This window comes from Natator depressus, chromosome 16, assembly GCF_965152275.1.
Source record: "Natator depressus isolate rNatDep1 chromosome 16, rNatDep2.hap1, whole genome shotgun sequence".
In the NCBI taxonomy this organism is placed as follows: Eukaryota; Metazoa; Chordata; order Testudines; family Cheloniidae; genus Natator; species Natator depressus.
In genome coordinates this window covers 19,932,124-19,950,611 of record NC_134249.1, presented here as the reverse complement: position 1 = coordinate 19,950,611, position 18,488 = coordinate 19,932,124, and the positions used below count along the sequence as shown (strand labels likewise).

Sequence of the window (18,488 nt, the reverse complement as noted above, 5' to 3'; positions counted from 1 at the left end):
GTGCGGTGGGAGTGAAAGGGATGCTATGTTCCGGGCGGGGTTTAACACTTCTAGAAAGAGTCCCACTTGGTCTTGGCCTGAATGCAGCCAGAATGTCCATGGAAAGCATCGGGGTGTGCTCCGGGATGGAGGGCGGGGGGTCAGTTCCACTCGGCGCACAAGTGGTGCCCAGCTCTCCCCCCAGCGCCAATCCCAAAGCCGTGTGACGGGACCTTGTTTTTTAGGCAGCGGGTCTGGGTTTAACACAGAGCCAGAGGGGCAGCCAGGCTCATTGCTAAAAACTAAGACATGCCAGCGTCTCTGAAAAGCTCCCCCCATCTGTCTGCCCGGTCTGAGGGTGACCCTCAGAGTAGCTTGGGGAGCTCCAGAGAGGGGCTCTCACTGCAGCCACTTGGGGCTGTCCGTGTTCTGTCAGTCTGTGGGTCCCAGCACCACACGGCTTGGAAGTGGCCTAGAGAGGCTCTTAGCCCCCCCCTCGCTATGACTGGGGTGTCACGGGGGAGCCCACGAGGGCTGCTAGCTCTGCCTTGTCCCTAGGCCCTGTCCTTCTCTCGGCCCGCTGTGAGCTGTCCGCTGTGTTTGTTCTGTTCTCTGAGCTCGTTATCAGCGAGCAACACACACAGGAAGTCCTGTCTGGGATTGTCCATTCCAATCCTGATTTATACAGGAAGAAAAGCATAAAAAGCCTCCCTTCCACCTCTAAAGGGACCTCCTGCCTGCCTGCAGCACCAGTGACCAGCCACGCCAGGGAGGCACAGGAGAGGAGCAGATGCAGCCAGCTGGGGAGGAGAAGCTTTGGCCATGCAGCAGCGGCAAACAGCAGAGGAGGTGGTGGCTGGGTTGTGGAGAGTTGCTTGGAGCAGAAGAAGGTGGCCCATTTCCCATGGCCACTGCAGAGGGGCACAGAGAGGAGGAGAGGACGTAGCAGGTACTGTATGCCAGAGTGGGCATAGTGCCCAAGGGCTGCAGGTGCTGGGGATGGGTAGGAAAGCCAGCACGTGAGGGTTAAAAGAGATGCCAATCAGAGCCTACTTTATCCCAGTAGCAACAGGCCAGTTCCTGAGGTCTCTCTCCAGTGGCTTCAACAGGGCTTTGAACATCAGAGAACATGAGACCAGAGAAAGGAACTAAGAACCTCAGGGTCTGGCTCAATAAATAAAAAAAATAATGATCCTTACAGCAAAGCAGTTTTTTAAAGCAACTATTGGCTTCTTTTGAGATGAGCCCAGTGTGCTCACATAGGGCCAACTCCGCTCTCCGTTACACTGGGGTAAATCCGGAGGAATTCCTTTGTCTTCAGCATTGCTGAGGGCAGAATCCAGCCCTTTGTGCAAATTTTTAATTTCACTTCGCCATCTCTCAAGCTGTTTGTCTTGAAAAGAGGAGTGATGGAGGTCAAATATAAGAAGTTTAATTTATGTACTGTCCATGTACAGGTCAAAGTCTGGGTTTTAAGGCTGTGGGAGCAAACAGAGACAGTGGCAAGAACTATACAGGTAGAGCTCATTGGTTTCCATAAAGTTACTTTCTTTCACTTTCCCCTCTACCCCATATTGGTACAATGATTAAGATTGCTATTGGTACTGCATATGATACAGGCATGTTGGTCCATAGCTCTACAGTGCAAATATGCACCACTCTCTCCTCCCCTCATCACCTGCGTAACAATGATTCAAAGAGCTCTAATGCAAAGCTTATTACTAATCAGATCCAGTTGTTTTCGATTACCAATGCTAAAAAAGTCATTAGGCAAAATACAGCGCTGAATGATCCCCAGGGGCTGGGAATGTCCCAGAAATCTCAAATAGGGGCAGCATATCCTGGATATTTACTGTGCTTCTATTTGCTGAGAATTATCTGATTCTGGCAAGCAAGAAGTCAAAGATCATCTGAAGTTACAGCTATATAGCTGGGTGATTTCCATACTTTCTGCCCTGATTCCCTGAACTGACCTGAGGAGTTCTGTGTGCTGTTAAAGAGCTGTCACATTTCACCCCAGAGGGGGCTGCATTTCAGGGGTAGGTGATGTTACATCTCTACAGTGTGTGTGTAGCCATATACTGCCCTCAATCCAGGGCAGAACACAATGTGGGTGGGCGGTCTGTCTTTTGTCCTTAGTTTGGAGGGTACTTTGGGTGTCAGTTATTGTGATACTCAAAAAGTGGCTGGCACTGGAGATAGAGGATATACAGAAGTAAAATGTTAGGGAATGCTTTCTCATTGGGCATTTTTTTCTGAGTGAAAAGACAATTTTGTCATGGTAATCGGATTAATTCACTAAGCAAAGAATAAAAGAACAAGGAATTGTAGGTGATGAGCTGATGGGCAAGCTTCTGACACTCTCTTCATTGGCCCTGGGAAGCTGATTGCATGAGTCAGCGACACAGATGTAGTGGCTGGACTCAGACCCTGTCCCCCATCATTAAATCTGGATCTACTGTGGATCACAGCAGAATTAGCAGTGGGGTAAGAAAACGCTGACTGTAACTGGAGTGTATATTTGTTTGACTTTTTAAACATTGTTCCCTGTGACCCACAGTGTAATTCTGGGATCTGAATTTGCACCCCTCAGTAATATCTGCGACCCAACTCCAGTGGGTTCCCCCACAGCTAATGAAGAGAAATTGAATCTCAGAAGCTTGCTCATTTTGACATATTTCTTTATAATATGGATTTTGTGGAGGGGCAGTAGATTTACAAATTGCAGCAAAATAAATCTAAGTCTCAATCAATATACATGGGCAATGTGACAGTAAGTCAATTCGGAGCATAAGGGGGGAGATTTAATGTGTGCCTTCAAAATAGACACAAAAGAACAAAAAAAGGGAATGAGGGGAGGGGAGAGAACGGATGGCAGAAAAAACAAACTGGAGAAATTAAAATGTTCCCGTATTCAATCTCTCTCTGCCCTCCTCTCCCACTACAATACCCACCCTACAGTAATGGGAATTCCAGTATTCCTCGCTGGTCTGCTTCTTGTAAAGCCGATAAGCTAGAAAAGCTCTACTTTGGTCCATGCTTATGTGCAATCACTTTTGAACCAGAAACGGTCTCTTAGAATCAAAGGATCATAAGAGAAAAATGATCTATTTTAAAACGATTTCTTCTTGAAGCAACTATTTGTTGGCAGAGGTGTGATTTAAGGACCAATTTAATCCATGCATGCAACTCAGCTTGATTCCCACAATGGATTGAGGGCAGTATATTTCCTTAGGGAGTAATTTGCTGGGTGAATGTACAGGAAAAAACATGGGGGCTGATTTCTCTCCTGACTTACGCCCATTTTACACTAGTGCAATTCCATTGAAGTTAATAGCGTGACTCGTGATTGATCCAGGTGCAATAGAGACCCGTGTTTTGTAAGTTTCTCTCTCTTGACTTTTATACAGTGACCATCACTGTCTCATCTAAATGTTGGGCAAATAATATGCAAGCATAAGTAATAATATATAAAAAACCTGGCTAAATAATAAACAATATTAATGTTGCTCATACATTTTCTTTATGGTGGAGAAAATTAGACTGCAGTGAATTATTGCCATAGTATTTAATTATAAGAGGCCAGTCCTGAGGTCCTCACTCAGTGTTTGTCTTTACACCAGCAAAACATTTACCTATTTGCCTAAATAATGACTGTAGACTTTGGATCAGAGGTGCCCACAGCACTGGGCGATAGGTGAGCAGACAGGCTAAAGGCTATGGGCCAGGTTCTTATCTCAATGTCACTTGCTTTAAGTTGCACTGACTTCAGTGGAGCTACTCTGGATTTACACCGTGTAACTGAGATCAGAGTCTGGTCCACAGCAAGTGCAATAGAGAACAGAATGGTTGGCAGTCTTTTTTCTTAGCAAACTTTGTGAAATAGGGGTTGCTCCTCTGTTTCCTTCATTTAAAAGACCCCTTTAAAAGTCTTCCAAGCATTCCAATTGGAAAGGTTTTCCCTAAAAAAATGAAATGCTTGGTATCTTAAAAAAGAAGCACTAAAGAATCATTGTTACTTTAGGTATCTGCTCCTGGAGCTATGCTGCATGCAACCCCCCCACTGCAGTCCAGGAGAGGTCATTGTGTAGAACAGCTACTGGGTCAGTCCTGATTTTGTAGCAAAATTGTTGCAAATATGTTTTAAGAATTTGCTTATCTATCTATCTATCTATCTATCTATCTATCTATCTATCTATCTATCCTGCCCTTTACTGCCTCTAAGGCCCCAGTTCAGGAAAGCACTTAAGCACATGCTTAAGTCCCATTGACTTTGTTGGGACTAGATGATCGGGGATGGATCATTTGATAAATTGCCCTGTTCGGTTCATTCCCTCTGAAAGACCTGGCACTGGCCACTGTCGGAAGACAGGACACTGGGCTACATGGACCATCGGTCTGACTCCAGTGTGGCTGTTCGTATTCTCTTATGTTCTTGCCTTCCTGAATAGGGATAGTTTCCTGAATCAGGGCTTTAGTACTGCGTTTCCTATTGTGTCCCCTCTGTTAGTCATTCCTATCCATTTTTCATATATACAGGGTACCATTTTCTTTCAGAGCCACAAGTCCCTTGTGGACCTAGAGCCAAAGCCTGTACTCCTCCCTCAGGGCCCTACTGCAGCATTTGCTGCACACCCAAAACTCTGATGTCACTGGCAACTGGGTGTGCAAGGAATCCAGGATCCTATCTTTATCCCACACTCAGCCTTCAGTGCCTAGGATCTCATGTCAGCTCTGCTGATGTCAGTGGGTTTATGTGAAGCAGTGTGCCTAGCATATTGCAGCACATGCTGGAAGAATCTGCACTGCAGGTGACATGAGGATGAGGGTGTGATAGAAGAATTTTACCCTTAAAATTTAACCTGGCTTTTAATTTAGAGCTGATGCTGTAAAGCATTTGGAGTGTGGAATAATTAACATTTTAGTCTGTGGGGAAAGAAGCGTTGCTGTTCTAAGACTCTGCATTGGCAGACAGATTTCAACTTTTTTACAAATAAGAAGAGATGATGCAGGAACGTTTCCTTCTTGGTCTTAAGCCAAACAATAATATTAGACATAGCAGGAGTCCACTTTTAATGTCTGACGGGGTGCACCATGGGTGAATCATCCAGACTATCAGTTTAGGGATGGTATCAAATTCAGATAGAGTTAAACTCAAGAACTAAAAGACATGAACATTCTTTTCAGAAATCCTATAGCATTAATGGAGCAATAGGACAGATTTTCAGTGGTGTAAATTACCACAGCTCCATTTAAATTACGGGAGAGATCCCAGTTTACACCAGTTGAGGATTTGTGCCCAGATACTCAGTGATATTTAAATAACTTTGAAGATCTGGGTGTTGGCCCGGTGAAGTGAATATTACAGTCCTGGGCACTGAATGCTTCTCCACAGACAGGGGATCAAATAGACTTTTATCAGTTTATCCTCAGTCCTTCCCTAGGTGACACTGATGTCAGTGAGAGTTTGCCTGACTAAAGATTTGTCCTAGAAAAAGGAGCAAAAATTCAAACATTTTAGCAACTAAAATAATTGCAAAATTATAAATTGCTGCAATGCACTTCAGAAATAATTAAGCAATAAGATAACAGAGAGCTTGAATTATGGTGTATTTATTCCTACCTAGTGTGTTGTTATTAGATGTGAAGCTAAACGCTGTGTGCTGTGAATGCAGTTAGGTGTGAATTAATCCACCCTTCTTCACACATTAGTATCTGAGTATGATTTTACACTTCTGTTACATAACTAAGGAATAATCCTGCAAAGCTGAGCACCTGCTACTCATTGACTTGAGGCTGAGGGTGCTTGGAACCTTACAGGATTGGGCCCCAAATTTTCCAGTCAAATGTTTCACCTTAAATTCAGATGCAGTTTGGCAAAGAGTGGTGTAGTGTAGTGGGTCGAGCACAGGCCAGGGCACCAGCAATTCCTGAATTCTATGCCTAGCTCTGACACTAACTTTTCCTGTGGCCTTTGGTGAGTCGCATAACCGCTCTGCTTCCATTTCCCCATCAGTAGAGCGGGGATAATATCGCTGACCTCCCTCCAAGGGATGAGATGAGGATTCATTGTGCAATGTTGATAGAGCATTATACGCCCTAGGAATTCAAAGACGACTGAAATATTTGTCCATGGAGTTGTGTTTCTGTGTTTGTTGGCAGATTTTGAACACGTCTGAAAGTACTGCGGCTGGTATAACATAGTGTTTAGCGATGGGCACTGAGTATGTATAACATTGCTCAAGGATGAGTATTAGGGGTGGGATAACACTCGGTTTGCGGATGACATAGCATATTCTTAGGGGTGGACCACTGAGAATGGCATAACATGCTGCATGGGGAAGCTATTGTGAAATAAACTAGGGTGTGCTCTTATTCCACTCGGGGGGGGGGGGCTTTTTGTTTCCAAAGGGGATTAAGCTAAACTGCCCAAAGGCAGTGCAGAATAAGAGCATACACATGGAGAGCTAGTGTAGAATGGCTATTCCGGGCTATTCCTCCATGCAGACGAGCCCTGGGGATGGGATAACACACTGCTTGGGGCTGTGTACTGATGCTTTAAAACTGGGATTTTCAAACGAGTTTAAGGAAGATGGGAATTAAGCACCTAATTCAGCCTCAGACATTGCTTTGGAATGACTATTGGATACAGCATAACATAGTGCTTGGGGGATGAATACCAGCTCTGAGTTAGATGGTCCCACCTGGAGTTCTTTTGAATCAACATGTTCATTTTCCTGCCTATTTTATAACTGCACTTTGGAACAATCTAAAGTCACACAGGACCTGATTTTCCTCTTGTGCCAGGTTTAAACCAGTGGCACTCCACTGACTTTGGTGGGGATACTCCCAATTTCTACCAGTGTAAAGGATCATGCTCATGCAAACCCCACAGTGAAAATGTGTCCTCCAGGACTTGCATTGCACAGAAAGAAAATGTACCATCCCAAGGACGGACGCTGTCCTACAACAGCGCCAGTCACTTCTTTCCATCCGTTCGCCACCAAGACATGGTTGCATTTTTGTAGTGTTGGTTCCATTATAAATATTCGCTAAAAGTGTGCATTGAGATTGGGCCTGATCCTGTACTCCTGCTGCCCCACCCAAATAGTCCGGAGGGAGAGTTGGGTGCACAAGGAATCCAAAAGCAGGCCCAGATTGATCAAGATCTGACTCAAGGAAATCATACGTCAGGAGAATGGCAGTGCATAACGGTGGTTTTATTTGTTCCAACAGTAAGAAATCATGGTGCCGTTTAAAGGAAGCATCCTCCGTTCATGACAAATGACTGATTTCAACAGATCAGGTGAGTGACACAGCAGTGAAATGAAATCCAACCCCTTTGTGGACAAGCGTTTTACTTGGCTAATAGAAATATCTTTGGAAGCAGAGTTCCATAGCGGGCACTGTTCATTTCCCCCGGGCAGTCGAGCTGCAATAATAGACTGTGCATTAAGGTTATTACTGTCCCTGTGAGGCTCTCGGGAAGGGCTGTCTGTGCGTTGAGTTTATGAGATTAAATGAGTTTAAATAATTCCCCAGGGGTAGATGGATCCAGACGGAGGAATAAAACAATTCCTGTTTCGTGCTTACATAATGCAAGATGCTACACAAAGGGGAGCTGCCTTTTCAATCAGAGCCAATCACCTTTTCCTTTGATGGGGTTGGTTATCACCTTTGCCTCCGGGGATCCGGACTCCTCTCATGTGCTCGCTCCCTCCCATCACACGCATGGCATCTCATTCTCCACTCCCCTGCTCCTTGTCATTTACACCAGGCCAAAGGGGGGATAACGTGCTCTCAAGACACAACGGCGGGGCGAGTGCCTCGGCGGATGGAGCGAGGGCGCCAGCTGAGGATATGGCTCGTTGTGTTTCACGCTCACTTGGCACGGGTGTAAATGAATGCACAGCAGCGGAGAATCAGCCCCAGGGCATCGTGAGCTTCGCTCGGGCTCTAGCTCCAACCTTTAGCTGGTGTGACTGTGGACAGGGGGCAGCTGGGCTTAAATCAGCAGCCTGCACAACTCCCAGACAGTAGAAGTGCCAGCAATTTCTGAGCTGCTGTTGTCTATTTCCCCTAAATGTCCATGTGCTAAAAAAAACCCAACCCAAGCTAGAGGGTAACAAATATTCCCATGTGGACCATATCCTGACCTTCCTTCACACACCAGGCTCCTGCTGGCTTTGGGGGAAATTCTGTGGACGGCCAGGTGGCAGGAGACTGCGCTAAGTTGTTTTAGGAACAATAGCGCGACTTTGCTCTAATTCCTTATGAGGAAAGATAGAAACAAAGCAAATCCTGGTTTGCACAAAGGGACTGAACAATTGTCTTTGATAGTTGACCAACACGTCTAACAAAATAACATGCAAAGTGAGGAAGTCTGTGGACAGCTGGGCCATTAGGCTTGATGTGTTCCTTGTAGTGAAACTGGGTTAGAGGAAATGAAAATGCACCAGGGACGCATTTGGGCCGTAGCATTTACGCTTTTATCTTATTCTGTTGTGTAACGTCATGTGTAAGGAGCTGATCCTGCGAACGGCTGAGCACCACTGTCTTCGCTAGAACTGGGCCCTATGCCCTTGAGCTTTGATGCCTGGTTCTTGGAGTGTCATAGGATTTGTTAGGTCAGATTTATAGGTAAAAATTAGATCGACCTAGCTACGTGGCTCAGGGCTGTGAAAAATTTCGCGCCTTGTGCGACACTGTTAAGTTGACTCTTTGTAGACATGCCTAAGTTGAAGGAAGAATTCTAGCATCGACTTAGTTACTACGTCTCGTAGAGATGGATCAACCATGTAGGTGGAAAAAGCCCTTCCGACACTACCGCACTACAGTGGCACAGTCCTGGCTGTCCTGTAGTCATACCCTGAGATGTGTTGGTAATTTGGAGAGTTCTGAAGGCTATTTCACTGACTCTTAGACGAGAATTCAAATTCACTTTAGCTCATTCTTACTGTACAAGACGCTCCGATTAATAATGGCATTCCTCAGTCATGCACCTGAGACAGCCAGACCTTCACTGCTGCTTTTGGGTACCGCAAAAACCACTAGAAAGAGTTTTCCAAAGTTTTGCGAAGAGAAACAAATTGGCTTCTGAGCCTAACCCCTTGTGCATTGAGTCTCAGCCTACACTGAACTGAGTTATAAACCTCTGGAAAGAGAGTTTGCAAGTTAGACTGAAAAAACAAACAAACACCCACAACCCAACCCTTTAATCACAAAGACATAATTGGGACCACTTGGAAATAAAAGGCAGAATTAACACCCCCCACAAAACAAAACAAACAAAAACACCCCGCCCTGCTATTTCCATGAAGTAGGGGGCAAACATTGCTCTAAAGTGCATTGAGAACACATGTGACAAACACATGGTTTAGTTTTGCATTCTGCGGGGGAACATGTTAACCCGAAAAAGCCCCACCCCACCACGGAATGAACTCTTCTCTCTGGGGAAGCAGCAGTCTACACACCAGGCAACTCGGTCGGGTTGGATGGGGAGCAATTTAACCCACCCAAGGAAACAGAACCGGGGGGGAACTAACCCCCAGAGCTTTCAAATTGCGATTGGGTTTGAGATGGGTGGTTTGCTTGGCGCCCCCTAGCGAGCACGACAGGCAGGTGAGCAGTTTGGGTTTGGACACTCCGTGGCATGCTGGAGACCTAATCCTCGAGCCCCCCTCACGCCCGTGTCCGTGCAAGGCGGCTGGGTGTGCTATAGAGCTTGGCACTGGCAGGCTGGCTAGTAGCTGTGTTGAGGGGACCCTAGACCGGGCTGATCGTTGACAGAGGAGCCAGGAAGCGCTCACGAGCCCAGAATTCAGTCTCATTCGCCACCCCCTTGTGCAATCCGCAGCGAGGGGTGCGCTGGCTGGATCGGAGCGCGCGTTGCTTCCCTGGGAAGGGGGTGATTTTAGAAACCAGTTCAGGGTACCACGCGTGGGGGGGGGGCACCCGCGGAACACGCACCCCGCTGGGATCCCCCTTCACCCTGCTCCTCTTTGCACGGCCCTGCCCCGCTGCGATGGGTAAGCAGTCACCCCCAGGGCACGATCCGGATTCCGGACCCCTGCTGAGACTACCCAGACAGGTAACCCCGGAGGTGACTATTAGGCGCAGGTGCAAAGGCGAGGGAGGATTTCCCCTTCCCCTGGGGGGGTCGGGAGAGGCTGCAGGTGGACCCCCCCTGGTAGGGGGTGTTTCCAGCCGCAGGGGGAAGGGGAGGCTGGGTCTTCCTTGGTGCAACGTGGATTCTCCCCCGAACTGCTTTGTGGGTTTCACTCCCGCGGTGCAGGGCTCGGCTCTGATCCTTCCCACGAGCTCATTGGATTAAGAGGCGAGGGACGCGGCACAGCCCCGGGGGGAAGGACATGCAAAGGGGCTACAGACCGCCGGCTGGTCCGACAAGGAGGCAAAAGCTGGGGGCAGGGGCTCCTGCGTGTGCGCAGCTACTGTGGGGCAGGCGAGCTCCGGGGAGTTCGCGCTCTCTCCCTCTCTCTGCAAATTCGCCTTCCTCGGAGCGGCAGGGAAAGTAAGTAGGCTGGAAATCGGAGATTGTAACTTCGTGGCTGAGCTCGGGGTTTGCAAACCGCTCTGACCAGGGGGCTGCAAAGTTTCGACTCACGTGCGTTGAGGTCTCCCCCCCCCCCTCCGTGCGTTGAGGTCTTCCCCCCACCCCCCCGCCCCGCTTGCTTTGCAATGCGGATTTCTTTGCACGCGCTGTGTCTGCTGGGTCTAACTTTGTGGGGGAAGCCTCCTCCTTGCAAAAAGAGAGCGATGGTGGTTGGGAGGGAATGGATGCACTGGGTTATTTGCAAAATCTTGACGCGCTTCGGCAGGAGGGGTTCCCAAAGCGGCAGGAGCAGACCCGAAAGGGGCGATCATAGGGGCCAGGTGGGGGGCGGAGGGGGTTTGCAGAGATGCAAAGGTAGCAGCATCAGGACCTGCGCCGGCATCACAGATGCCCCTGCACCCAGTCATCCCGGACGCGTGGCTGGATCAGCCGGAAAGAAACTGAGCTGGTGACTTGGCCTGCCCTGATGGAGCCCCTAACATGGGGTCCCCCCCAGCAGGGTTACCCTGGGTCACTGGGTCCGCAGCGCGCGCCCACCCCGGCAACAGTTGGCTTGTCTTTTGCAGGGGAGCTCGGAATAGCTCCAGGGGTCTGTTTGACCCTTAGGAAAGGCCCCCCTCTAGCGGCTCTCAGACTGAAATGCCCAAAGGAGGGGAGGCAGCGAGATGGACAACTCCCTCGTTCAGGAAGTTGATGGTTGTTGACAGTTGTCTTAAGTGGGTGACAATCTTAGCAGAATCCTGTAGCGCTTGCAGAAGGAGACACGTCTTCCCTGTGCGCCACAAGGGCAGACGTTGGAGTCATCTCTATTTTAAAAAAATGGTTAATTTAGAAAAAGATTCATTCAAATTCTTAACCAGACACCCCAAAGTTTGGCAAAGTTTGGATCTGAGCTGGGGCTCATCTGAAATTTTTGTCTGTCTATCTATCTGTCTATCCATCTATCTAACCCCATCCACCCCATCTATCTAATCTTATCTATCTATCTATCCCCATCCACCCCATCCATCTATCCCCATCCACCCCCTCTATCTATCTATCTATCCATCCCCATCCACCCCCTCTATCTCTCTCTCTCTCTCTATCCCCATCCACCCCTTCTATCTATTGATCTAATCTTTAGCACCACTGACTGCAGGATCTTGTCGTAATATGCTTACTGAATATGACCTTTCAGCTGCGCAATACCCTACTGCAGAGGCCTGTGGAATACTAATGAGCCCCAGCACCTGTCCTGGCAGACTGGAGGAAGAATTGCCGTGAGTAGTTTGGGGGTCCCTGAGAAAGTTGCTCTGTCTCTTGCTCAAGTCCAGAAGAGTTTGAATTACACATCTCCAGGTAGGATTGGGGCACTCCCGTGACGGGAACATGACTCCCAGAAGTCCCACATGACGAATGTCAGAATGGATCCTTCAGGAATGTTTTCACGCCCGGAGGTGAATGGGAGCTGGGGGGCTGAACCCTCCTGCGCCACTTAGAAAATAGTCCCCGACACAATGATTCAATAATAGACTTTAGCCGGTTCTTGGGTTTCAGCTACAGAGCTGGCGAAAGTAGGACAGCTGACACACAACATGTGATAATGTTTTCTGTTGGCTCCCGCAGTAGCTTAGGGACCAGCTCTGAGGGCAGGAGTTTTAGCGTATATTTTTGGATAGAAGTCAGATGCAACCACTGGAATCATATTTGGCTACAGACTCTCATATTACAAGGCTTTGGTGCTTCCTAGCATTTCAGGAGCATAGAGCTACATACAGTAGCTTTATATGCACAGAGCAACATACTTTACATTATAAAACTTGAGGCACTGTTGAGATTAGAGAAAGTGTGCAAAAATGTATTGTGTTGGGGTTTTGTTCTCGTCACACACAGATTTTTCTGGGACATAAACAAGAAAAGCATTGTTATCGCTGCCAATCATTTTAGAAAAGAGATCAGAGAAAAGACAGCGCTAAATTACAATATGACAAACAAGCATTAGGCGTCTTCTGCAGCTCTCAGGGGTCCTGGCTTCCTATGTGCATTAAAATGTGTAGAACAGCTCTAATTTGATCAAGATCGGATCTTGAGCTGACGTTGAACAACCCTGATTTTAAAACACTGTGGAGGCGGAGATACAGTCTGACGGGTGAGGGGCAAAACAATCCTGTTTTAGAGTCTTTGATTTTTAAAAACAGAACAAAACAAATTGTCCTTCTGGACCCAGGCCTCTTTGCCACCCCCACACAGGCAAAACTCCTACCTCCGTCAGTGGAGTTCGGTCGAGATGATCTTCGGGGTTTGATTTCGAACGCGGAATTCAGTCTCGTTGAAGAAATACCATTGGCATGGAGGATTATGATTTCACTGAGAATTTGCACCGTGCTCTAGCCTAGGTGAGGTTGGAGGGAATTAGGAGGGTCATCAGACCACCCAAGCCGTTCTAAGATGTCTCCCTGTGCGCTGAGGTGTGCAAAAGAGTTTTCTTTCCTTTCCATTGGTGGTTGACATTCTTATTTCTGTAAATGAACCTAAGTTTGATTCCTTGTGGAGGCCAGCACCACAAATTACTAACTAGAGGGTGAATTCGGTGTAGACAGCCAGCGCAAGGTCTGTGCAGCATCTGAGCAGGTGTTTTGTCACCCAGGGTGGAAAAGATTTTTGGCCCCTTTCCTTCCCCCCACCCAAAAGGGGCAACAAAACAACTTGGTGGTGATTTGGCACCAGTAACGGGGTGGCTTGCCCCATGGGCTGGAGAGCCTAGGGCTAAGCCAGCCCTGAATACAGGATGAGCCCCACCTGAATGGGATCAAGTAATTCCCTATAAAGAGCAGCAGGGGGCTGCAATGAAGTGGGGGGATTCCTTGGGCAACAGAAGATGAAGGAGCTGCAGCTGGCTTGAAGAAGCTGCTGTTGGGAGCAAGTTTGGTTCCTGGGAAGCCATTGAACTGTCCTGGGGTTGGGTCAGAATATGTTTAAGGAGTGAACACATACATTCAGCTCCCAGTTGGGGAATGTTTTAATTTTCTTTGGAATGGTGATTGTTTAAGGAGCCCTGGAGAAGGGGAAAACAGAGCCAGGGCACTGCACATGCCCTCCCCCCTCCTCCCCCTGGCCACGAGGGGGCGCATGGGAAGCAGCCAACACTATCAATGATCCTAAATACAAACTATTTTGGATTAATCAGACCAAATAGGGTGATGTGATGGCAGCCTCTGTGCCTTTACAAGAAGAGGGAGGTTTGCTCGTCAGCCTTCTGATGGAGTTTGCGGTGCTTTTTTGGGGCCAGGTGACTGTAAAGTCCTTTCTGGCCTTCAAATGCATGGATCTAGTCCACGGAACTGTCAGGGGTGAAACTGAGCTCAGGATTTTAACCAGCTTCAAGCCATCCGTCTCTTTCTCAGTTGCTTCTGTGGGCCGTTTCCCTCATGTTCTCTAGGGGCCCAATCCCGTGCCTGGGCTTCACTGCATTTGTCCTCTTCAAGGATACAACCTGCCTGCTAATATGGGTCCCCTCATTGGCTGTAGATGACCTAATCCAGCCGTACCTTGAGCAAGAGCGTTTGAAGCGAGGGCCCGTGTTATCTTTTCTATAGCTCTTCCTCCTCTGTTCTGGACCTCACTTCCCCCTCTGCTCCAGACCTTCCTCGCTGCTTCTGACCTCTTCCACGGTACCTCTGGACATAGGATCCAATCCACGAGGAGTTGGTTTGTGTCCCATCACCATTATTAGCCATGTGGCCGCCTTGCTCTGCTTTGAACCAGATGCTCAGCTGGCGTTGCACCGGGCTTCAGTGGAGCTATACCAGCTGGAGAGCTGGAAATTCTTCTAAAGAAGTGCCATGACACGAGCCTGGATCATTCCAACTCTATTTCCAGCCTTGATTTCCCCTTTAACAAGCTTTTCACTATATCAGTGTGATATTGCATTTCCATGGGGTTGTTTCTTATTAAGCTTGTGACTCCCAATAAAAGTGATTTGTTTCAGAGGGTACAGTCAGAAAGGCTGACCCTCTTTCATTGTCATGTATTTGATTTGTTGTTTTTCTCCCTTTAACTTCCATCACCTGGAGGTCAACGGATTGTTTAAATTAGATATCGTTATTGACCCGCTAGAACGCTGCCTTGTGTATTTGCCTTCTGCAAGCAGAATCAATGCCTCTTTGTTCCCAACTTGGTTAGTATTGGCTTTGCAGAGAAAAGATTCAGCCTTCTAAAGCCCTGGAGAGGACCCTTGTGTTTAAGAGGGAATGAGACCTGATTTCACTATTTCATTTAGTGAGACACGTGCGGCTTTGTGATGCCATATATATATTGCAGACCTTTGTACTGGCCTCCCTGTCTGGCACTAGTATCATTCTGAAATATGCCACAGCTCAACAAGCCATTTACTCTATTCCTCGAGAAAGAAAAGCTTCTTAAACTTGTGGGTTTAGAAACTTGTGAAGCCAGATTTTCAGAGGGTGTAGATCAGCATAACTACACTGGCTTCATTGGAGCGATGTGGGTTTTTATGCCAGCAGAAGATTTGACCCAGAAGTATTTAATGTGAATCAGATGCGAAATAACAATAACCTTCTCTAATTTTTTTAAGCACTTTTACATGGAACACCCTTCAGGCTCAGCTCTGTTACTTTCTTTTCTTGTCCTTGCTGGTACACGCACAATGGTTTGGTATCGGAAGGCTGCTGTACATGCTGGGTTGTTAGTGCAGAGTGACTTGTGAGCTGCAGGCTGCACGGGTGCTTTGTTATTGTAGGGTTGGTTGTGAGCGTTGGCCGGACATACTGGTTTGTTATTACAGGGCGACTCGCTCTTGAGGGCTGGGCTGCACATGCTCCGTTGTCGTTGTAGGGTTACTTGTGAGCAGTGGGTGGCTGGCATTAGTGAGGTTTGTTTATTTTAAAACCCGTCAGTGGGACTGCTGTCCTAATGTGCAGTAACAAGGGGGCCGTGCTAGAGGCTGTACAGACAAATAAGAACTGCCAGTCCCTGCCCCAAAATGCTTAGGGTCTAACGAGACAAAGGAAATATTTTTATCCCCAGTGCCAGATGGGGCACCTAAAGTGATTTGCCCCAGGTCACACAGGGAGATTTTGGCTGAGCTGGGTATTGAACTCAGATCGCATGAGTCCCAAGCCAGAAACAACACCATGAAATTATTGTTTTTGCTGCTTCACTTTTAAAACCTACTTAGCTCCCACTGCATCATTGTAAGAGCATATCCCGCGTTGCTTTGCGAGCGCACAGCAGGGAAATTCCTAGTCCCTTGGAGTGAAAGCAGCAAAACACCTTGCTCCCCTGTGCTGTCTTTTTCGATAGGCCCAAAGGGGGCTATTGAAATGTCACCATCCCAGAAAGGACGCTGCTTGGTAAGATCATTATTCTTTTGGTTCCAGGGTTCCCCACTGAAGAGAGACATGCAGTAAGAGCCAGTGCTTCCCACTGAAGAGTGACACCCCTTCATGCCACATAATATCGCACAGCAGGAAAGAAAGAGCCAGCAGAGGACAGGAAATGCAGAGAATCAGCTGCCTCCTCACGGGATTTGTCTTAATCCTTGGTGTGACCAGCACTGAGCGTTTTGCCCAGTCAGGGTAAGCCTCTTCTTTGTCCATCCTTCAGAAGTCTGGCTTGCCGCATGCATACCGCTGGGCTTCTCTGCAAGCCACAATAAGGATTGGCCTTTCAGGGGGCCAGGCTCAAGGAGACATGAAAGGCCAAGTTCAGCCAGTCTGCTGCACATGAATGAGCCGCTTTCTAGGTGTGGGGACAGGCAAGAGACAACCTTGAAGATGCTTCTTGGGGTAGCGTAGGTGTTAGCAAGCGTTTGTGGTGTTTGTTTGCTGCGTCCATAAAGCAGAAAGCCATCCAAATACATTCAAGCGTATCGGTCTAGGTCCATGCAGCATATACAAAGAGAGTATCTTTGCCACTTGACTTGGGGAGTCAAAAAGCTAAATAGAGCACACACAGCTAAAGATTTCTTATTGTGTCTTTAGTGCACACTCCTGCATGCATACACCCCCTTCAAGCATAAGTGCAAACACACCACCAACACACCCACCCACATGCATTCACACACACGTACACATTCCAGATGCACCCCCCCCGCCCGTACACATGTATATATGCACACGCACACACAAATGACTGGTTCACCACGTTCAATATCCTGCCACAAGTAGCAGCCAATATGAGAGGCATCAAACTAGGGCAACATCTCATACCCCTAAGTCAGCAATGCTGTAGATGGTGGAACAATTCCTTCCTGACCACCGTGTCAATCAGTTTGTGCCTTGAAGCATGGGATTTGATGTCCCCTATCTGATCATGCATAACTGCTATTATTATTTTATTAGAGATGGGTTTGAACCAAACCCCTGGATCGAAACACACTTTGAACTGGGGGGAAATTCAGATTTGGATATAAGCTGGGCAACGAGCCCTCAGCTCTCTAATGGGTCAAAACAGCATCCCAGCTCCAAAGCAAAACTTCCCCCTGACTGCCATCTTAAAATTTAGGGAAGTCTGGATTTGACTCCCCTCCCCCCCGAGTTAACTCATTTCCCACTAACTTTGGAAATATTGATATCTGGACCCCAGTTTTGTAGTTCTGACCTGTGTCGTATGGTTTTACAGTGAATGACCCAGCCCATTGCTACAGTATTGAATCTTTTGCAGTCCTGTAGTAAGGAAGTCCACAAGCTGAATCTCTCTGTCTTGTGCACATGCACATGTGTGCGCGCACACACACGCGCACACACACACCACACACACACACACACACACACACACAAGGCTGGCTGCTGATATATATACACACACCCAGAGTAGATAGATCTTTATAATAATGTCAGCAAAACTGCCTCTTTCATACCATTAATCCAGCAGGATGAAATGAGTTATCCTGAGTTAATGGAAGGCATCTGGTGTCAGTGTTAATTTTCAGCACTTTAGTTCAAGTTTCTAATTTGTCTGGGAAGCTGACACAAATAATCGGGTTTCTTAATGGGCTTCTACTCCAGAGGCTAAGATCTGTGCCAGACAACATCCAGCTGAACAGAACCTCGCAAGCTGGCAAAAGGGTGCAAAAATCTTTAACCAAGAACTCTTTGGATGTGAATTTCATGAAACTTTTATATTGTGTGTGTGTGTGGGGGGGGGGGGGGGGAGAAGATCCTGATCTCAGCAACCCCGGTGCAAATTTAGAGCTACTTAGTGGAAGGGATTTTACCACACTGAACAGAATCTGGTCCTTGCTGTTGATTTTTGTCATCACCTAGGTGTTGTTTTTCAGTGCTGTCACAGTCTCGGAATGAAAACAAATCAAAGGCCAGCTAAAAAATAAATGATTTTTCTTACAGCGTTGACATGTCCCCTTTAATCTGCTGTTCAGGGGAAAATGATTCCCCCCACTAATGGATTTGGATTCCTCTCCTTTGTACGGTAATTTTACAGCAGCCTGTGTAGGCCTCTGTTCTGAGACCTTGCATGGCAGTCACCCAGCAGCCCGTTCGCGGCGGATACCTGTTCCCGACATTGGAATGAGTGGCATTGTTTTCAGGGAGATTGGAGATGGCCAGCCAGGGTGCCTGGATGCAAACTGTAGAGGTAGCCTTGCAGCTTTGAGGGGAGAAGGGAGCGCACCTGCAGGTGTAGAACCTCGTCGAGATATGTGTGGAATATAAGCTCTCAGTTGCGTGAGGCCTGCTGCAGTGGGGCAGGATATAGAGCTGATATTCAAGGGATTTACTCGTGTTAAGTTTTGGAAGCCCCTATCAGCTCCTCTTCCCAACTGCACCCCAATAACTCTGCTCCAGTAAATGAGGAATTACGGGGGCCTTAGCAATTGCATCTTAACTGACCCTCTGTGAGGTTCTTGGCCAGAATCTCTGCTAGTGGAAATTGGCACAGCTCCATTGGAGGCATGGGGCCATTGACACTAGCTGAGAAT

At 47.6% G+C, this 18,488-nt stretch overlaps 1 protein-coding gene across 6 annotated transcripts in view; it reads left to right on the top strand.

The window, feature by feature from the left end:
• Positions 1-679: 679 nt before the first annotated feature.
• The window catches only part of EGFL7 (EGF like domain multiple 7), a 29,649-nt gene continuing 11,840 nt past the window's right edge, over positions 680-18,488 (top strand). The window contains exons 1-5 of one of the 6 annotated variants that reach the window (XM_074973821.1): positions 680-928; positions 1,437-1,496; positions 7,216-7,285; positions 11,730-11,811; positions 15,931-16,128. In XM_074973821.1, coding sequence (XP_074829922.1) covers positions 16,049-16,128 — 80 coding nt within the window. In that variant the 5' untranslated portion in view covers positions 680-928; positions 1,437-1,496; positions 7,216-7,285; positions 11,730-11,811; positions 15,931-16,048. Of the gene's footprint in view, positions 929-1,436; positions 1,497-1,882; positions 2,019-4,768; positions 4,791-7,215; positions 7,286-11,729; positions 11,812-15,930; positions 16,129-18,488 lie in introns of those variants that run through there. The other 5 variants (XM_074973820.1, XM_074973817.1, XM_074973815.1 and 2 more) reach the window with 5 other exon arrangements.